A 5,913-nucleotide genomic window follows, 5' to 3' on the forward strand; every position below is an offset into this window, starting at 1 on the left:
ACACACACACACACACACACACACTCACACACACACACACACTCACACACACACACACACTCAGCTGTGGAGGACTCAAAATCTTCCCTCTGCCATAATGCAGCCATATGAATGCTGGCTGTGTAGGGTGAGACAGATAGTGAGAGCAGAGAATAATTCAGACGGTGAACAGATGAAGGGTTATCAGTCCATATTCTGCTGCATAAATCTCAGAATATGGGCCTGCTGGAGTAAAAAAAGAAAAGAAAAGAGAAAAGCAGCCAGGCTTTGGCTTCCAGCCTGTTTACATATGAGTGAAGCGAATGAATGAACTGAATTTAGTAATTGTGCAGTATAACCATAATGAAAATAAATGCTGTCGTGCCATTTTAGAAAAGAGAAGTAAACTAGACTGTTTTTGTTGTACAATAATAAATTTGAAATTAAATTTAAAGTCCCACCTCTTATGATGGCACAAGTTTAGGTAAAAGTTGGCTTACACTTTATTTCTTAATAAATGAAAACCCCATTTACATCTATAAATTATATATTTTTAAATTATTATTAAGTAACACTTCACAATAAGGTTGTATTAGTTAATGTTAGTCAATGTATTTTTACTAACATAAACAATGAAAAAATACATTTATTACAGTACTTACCCATATTTGTTAACTTTAGTTATTAAAAATAAAGTTATTTATTGTTCATTGTTAACTAATGTTAACTAACTAATGCATGAGTCTGGATTTAAACAATGCATTAGTAAATGTTGAAATATAATTAATAAATCTGTTCATTATTAGTTCATGCTATTGTAAATACATTAGCTAACATTGACTAATAAATTGTACAATGTGAAAATCTTGAGTGTTTTTATTTAATTTAATAAATAATACAACTCTTAAAACGAAGCAATACGATTAACTTACTACTGCTACGCTTATCTGACAACGATGTAGCCAAAAAGCATTAGCAAAGCATTAGCAAAGACAAACAAAACAGCACAACCATATTCTCTGCCATTGTTGTGTGTTTGTTTGGACTTGGCTTTAATCGACACTTCCCTAAACAAACTAGGCCCGTGCATGATGTCATCATATTCTAAAACTCTAATTTTCAGGTGTTTATATGAACATGAAAAAGGCACATCCTTAAAAACTAGGATTTATACAGTAATTGAACAGGCTAAATGCATAAAAGGTTTCTAGTTTTCGGCTGAAAAGGTTGTTTTGTAAACAGCCCATAACAGTATTCAGGTACATAGAATAATCCAATGTAAAATAACACTGAGTACGTTTACATGGACACTAATAATTCGATTTTAATGCGATTAATACAATACTCTAATTAACAGCCTACCATGTAAACAGAGATTTTTGATAAATTTAATCAGATGAAGGTCATAATTGAACTAAAGAGAAATCGAATTAAGACATTTGGAGTATGCCGATTTTAGTCACATTATTAAAGTGCAGTACAGACATTTAAACACCTTAATCAAACTATTAACGTCATGTAGGACTTTTCGCCGCATTTTGCGACAGGATAGTACACACACACACACATACATACTAGGGCTGCTCGATCAAAAGTTACAGATACAGCACATGCTTTTAGTCCTTTTCACGTTAATGGTTTTTCATAATCATTAGAAGCCAAAATCGAAACTGGATTTTCGATTAATTGCACAGCCCTAGCACACACACACCCATGGCTTTTTGTCACTGTGCACCTACCGAGCCCAGACCACAGTTCACAGACACCATGCTTCGTGAAATGTGGAGGGTTTTTTTTCTTCCATTCAGCATGCGGTATGAACTTCCATTCAAACAACACTCTTCCAGCAGTTCATAGTTGCATGCAATATCTTGTTTGTCATGAGGGGCATGCATGAAATGTTCCCGAATGAAAGGGATAGTGCCAAACTGCAGCTAAAGTCATCAAATTAAAAAGGAAACAACCCAAATTGCATAAAAATGTGGAGCAAATGTGGATAGTGTGGTGATGCAGTGCCGTTAATCAAAAAACATTCGAAAAGCAACTCACGTAAACGCCTTAATCTTATTATTAATTTAATTAGTTTAAGGCAAATAATTCGATTACTGATGTCCATGTAAACAAAGTCACTTATCAGTATCAGAATTAATAACAAGCAGAAAATTATTCATTCCTTAATTTTCTTTTCAGCTTAGTCCCTTTATTCATCAGAGGTCGCTACAGCGGAATGATCCGCCAACTTAGCCAGCATATGTTTTACGGAGCGGATACCCTTCCAGCTGCCACCCAGTACTGGGAAACACCCATACAGTCTTGCATTTACATGCATACATACACCACGGCCAATTTAACTTATTCAGTTCACCTATACCACATGTCTTTGGACTGTGGGGGAAACCAGAGCACCCATGCCAACACAGGGAGAAAATGCAAACTCCACAAAGAAATACCAACTGACCAAGCCGGGACTCAAACCAGCGATCTTTGTGCTATGAAGCGACAGTGCTACCCACTGAGCCACCGTGTCACAGTAAAAAAACATTTAATAAATTGTAATTAATTAAATGAATAATTATAAATGCTATCATCTCATGAGTCTGAACATTGTTTGGACAGTTTAAGAGGCCTTAAAACAAGTGCAAATGAAAAAGTTATTTATTAAAGTCAAACCTTGCTATTAATCTATAGGCATGGGATGATATCTGCTTTCAAGGTAAACCGCTGTTTGAAAAAGTCAAGGTATTAAAATCAAAAACATTTTTTTGCAATACCGTTCCTAAGGTATGTGTAAGATTTTTTATTTATGTTTTTTGTTATTTTGGATAATTGTATCTCCAGCAGAAAATATATCTAAAGATGCTATTTTAAATTGTAAAGAAATCATTGTTTTTGAAACTTATGACTTTTAAATTATTTAGCCTGACATGTTTACTACTTTAAAATATTTAAATGTTTTCCAAAATATGACATATTGTGTTCAAAGGGGAAAAAAGGTTTTGATTTTTTACCCAGACATTTAAAAATAACAGTAATTAAAATACAGTATTAGAGCAGTAATCACAATACCGTTAAAACGTGAAACTGTGATATTTTTATCCAAGGTTATCATACCGTCAGAATCTTATACCGGCCCATGCCTAGTGTCAGGGTTCTGCCACTTTGGTCTTGTAAATTCTTGTTTTGGTGGCAGAGCTCTGACACTACTCCATGTCTGGTCCTGTTTCTGTCTCTGTGTGCGCGCGCGCGCGCGTCGTCGTGGGTGTACGCAGAGTGTGCGCGCTGCCACTTGATGTGGCCGCGCACGCTCTGCGTCCCTCAGACGCGCGCGCTCTTGTACTAGTGTTTGTGTTTGTTCTGTCAGCAGCGCGCTGCTTTATTCTCGGCGCCTCCGTCTAGTTGGTTTCAGTTTTGGTTGGCGCTGAGATGAAGCATGCGCGTTGCTTATGTGTGAGCGCACGGTAAAGTGTTTATCTATCGTGTGCTCGTGTCTTGCGTCTCTTGTCAAAGCACGTGGCTTGGTGTTTACATTGTGGTCACGTGCTTTGTCGTGTGCTTCAGTGTTGCGTTATGTGAGCGCATGGCTTGTATTGTCTCTCTGTGTCATGCGCTCTCCCGTCTATTGTCTAGTCCCACCCTCCTTGTTTACTCATTATTAGTTTGTCATGTTCACCTGTGTGTCAATTTACTTTTTGCTTTATAATCCCCCTCATGTTTTCAGTCATTTGCCTGTTCGTCGTCGTTATTTCCATGTCGTGTGCTATCCAGTCCTGTTTGTCCTGTCAGCCCATCCAAGTTTGTTTGAGTGTTTGTTTTATAGTTATGTTTTTCCCCCTCGGGGTGGTTTTTGTTCTAATTTTGTTTTATTTTTATTATCAATAAATCATCCTGTTTGCACTTGAGTCCTCGCTCCCTTTTCCCCACCACAACCGTGACAGTACGAACAGGCCAAACAGAGGACTCAGCAACAGGATGAGCATAATTATCCTTCCACCCACCACAGCAGAGGAGAGACAGAGGCGCCTTCAGGGGCTGGTGTCGGCCCGCCAGCAAGGTCTGGAGGTAAAAAGCTTTGCCCAGTTTTTTTGGACTTATGCTAGGGGGCTTGAGTTTGATGACGCCACTCTGAAGGAAGCTTTTAATCTCTGTCTCGATGAACCCCTGCCACAGTGGGAGATGGATCAGCTTGGGGTGTTGGACTTCTGGGGCTTCTCACTTTATCTCCACCACCGCAAGGATTGGCAGATCCTCACACCACCTCCAGCTGATTGTGGCAAATACTCCACCCCTCCTTCCTCTACGAGTGCAGCTCATGACCTCCCTCTGACTCGGTCGAGTAAACGGAGGCTGCAGAGAAAGAGGGCTGCCCAAACTGCTGCACCAGCCCCAGAGCGCCCTCCAGTGTCGGCTCCAGCCCCAGAGCGCCCTCCAGTGTCGGCTCCAGCCCCAGAGCGCCCTCCAGTGTCGGCTCCAGCCCCAGAGCGCCCTCCAGTGTCGGCTCCAGCCCCAGAGCGCCCTCCAGTGTCGGCTCCAGCCCCAGAGCGCCCTCCAGTGTCGGCTCCAGCCCCAGAGCGCCCTTCAGTGTCGGCTTCAGCCCCAGAGCGCCCTCCAGTGTCGGCTCCAGCCCCAGAGCGCCCTCCAGTGTCGGCTCCAGCCCCAGAGCGCCCTCCAGTGTCGGCTCCAGCCCCAGAGCGCCCTCCAGTGTCGGCTCCAGCCCCAGAGCGCCCTCCAGTGTCGGCTCCAGCCCCAGAGCGCCCTCCAGTGTCGGCTCCAGCCCCAGAGCGCCCTCCAGTGTCGGCTCCAGCCCCAGAGCGCCCTCCAGTGTCGGCTCCAGCCCCAGAGCGCCCTCCAGTGTCGGCTCCAGCCCCTGAGCGCCCTCCAGTGTCGGCTCCAGCCCCTGAGCGCAGCTCAGTGCCGGTCCCAGTCCGGCTCCTTGCCCTGCCGGCGCCACCCAGACGTCTTGCCCTGCCGGCTTCAGCCCGGCTCCTTGCCCTGCAGGCACCACCCAGACGTCTTGCCCAGCCGGCTCCAGCCCGGCACCTTGCCCTGCCGGCACCTACCAGACGTCTTTCCCTGCCGGCACCTACCAGACGTCTTTCCCTGCCGGCACCTACCAGACGTCTAGCCCTGCCGGCCCCAGCCCGGCTCCTCGCCCTGCCGGTCCCAACCAGACGTCTAGCCCTGCCGGCCCCAGCCCGGCTCCTTGCCCTGCCGGAACCTACCAGACGTCTAGCCCTGCCGGCCCCAGCCCGGCTCCTTGCCCTGCCGGCCCCAACCAGACGTCTTGCCCTGCCAGCCCCAGCCCGGCTCTTTTCCCTGCCGGCCCCAACCAGACGTCTTGCCCCGCCGGCCCCAGCCCGGCTCTTTTCCCTGCCGGCCCCAACCAGACGTCTTGCCCCGCCGGCCCCAGCCCGGCTCCTTGCCCCGCCGGCTCCCCTCTGGTCTTCAGCCCCGCCGGCTCCCCTCTGGTCTTCAGCCCCGCCGGCTCCCCTCTGGTCTTCAGCCCCGCCGGCTCCCCTCTGGTCTTCAGCCCCGCCGGCTCCCCTCTGGTCTTCAGCCCCGCCGGCTCCCCTCGGGTCTTCAGCCCCGCCGGCTTCAGTTAAGTCGCCTCTAGACCAGCCGGCTCCCCACAGGCCTTCATCCCAGCTGGCTCCCCACAGGCCTTCATCCCAGCCGGCTCCCCACAGACCTCTGGTCTTGTTTACCCTCATAGACCCTCCCTGGGTCGTCCCTCCTGCTCCTCCCTGGTGTTCCTTTCCTCCATCCTGGACGGACCCACCGGCTCCACCCTGGTTCCCTGCTGGGGCTCCTGACCCGCTGGACCCACCCTGGACAGTTCCTCCGGTCCCACCCTGGACTGATCCTCCCTTGTCTTGCCCTCCCATCCCTCCCTTGTTTGTCGTTTTGGGTCTGGCTTGGCTTCCCTCCCTCCCCCCC

The 5,913-nt window shown here is 47.3% G+C and overlaps 1 protein-coding gene across 1 annotated transcript; it reads left to right on the plus strand.

Annotated features, from left to right (window-relative positions):
• The first annotated feature begins 2,805 nt into the window (after positions 1-2,805).
• Positions 2,806-5,401, plus strand: LOC148679656 (uncharacterized). Its single transcript, XM_088651100.1, has 2 exons — positions 2,806-4,953; positions 5,117-5,401. Exons 1-2 carry the CDS (start codon positions 3,949-3,951, stop codon positions 5,153-5,155), a joined length of 1,044 nt encoding a protein of 347 aa, XP_088507226.1. The 5' UTR covers positions 2,806-3,948; the 3' UTR covers positions 5,156-5,401.
• The last annotated feature ends 512 nt before the right edge of the window (positions 5,402-5,913 follow it).

This window comes from Danio rerio, chromosome 9 (genome assembly GCF_052040795.2).
Source record: "Danio rerio strain M-AB ecotype USA chromosome 9, GRCz13ab, whole genome shotgun sequence".
NCBI classification, from domain to species: domain Eukaryota; kingdom Metazoa; phylum Chordata; class Actinopteri; order Cypriniformes; family Danionidae; genus Danio; species Danio rerio.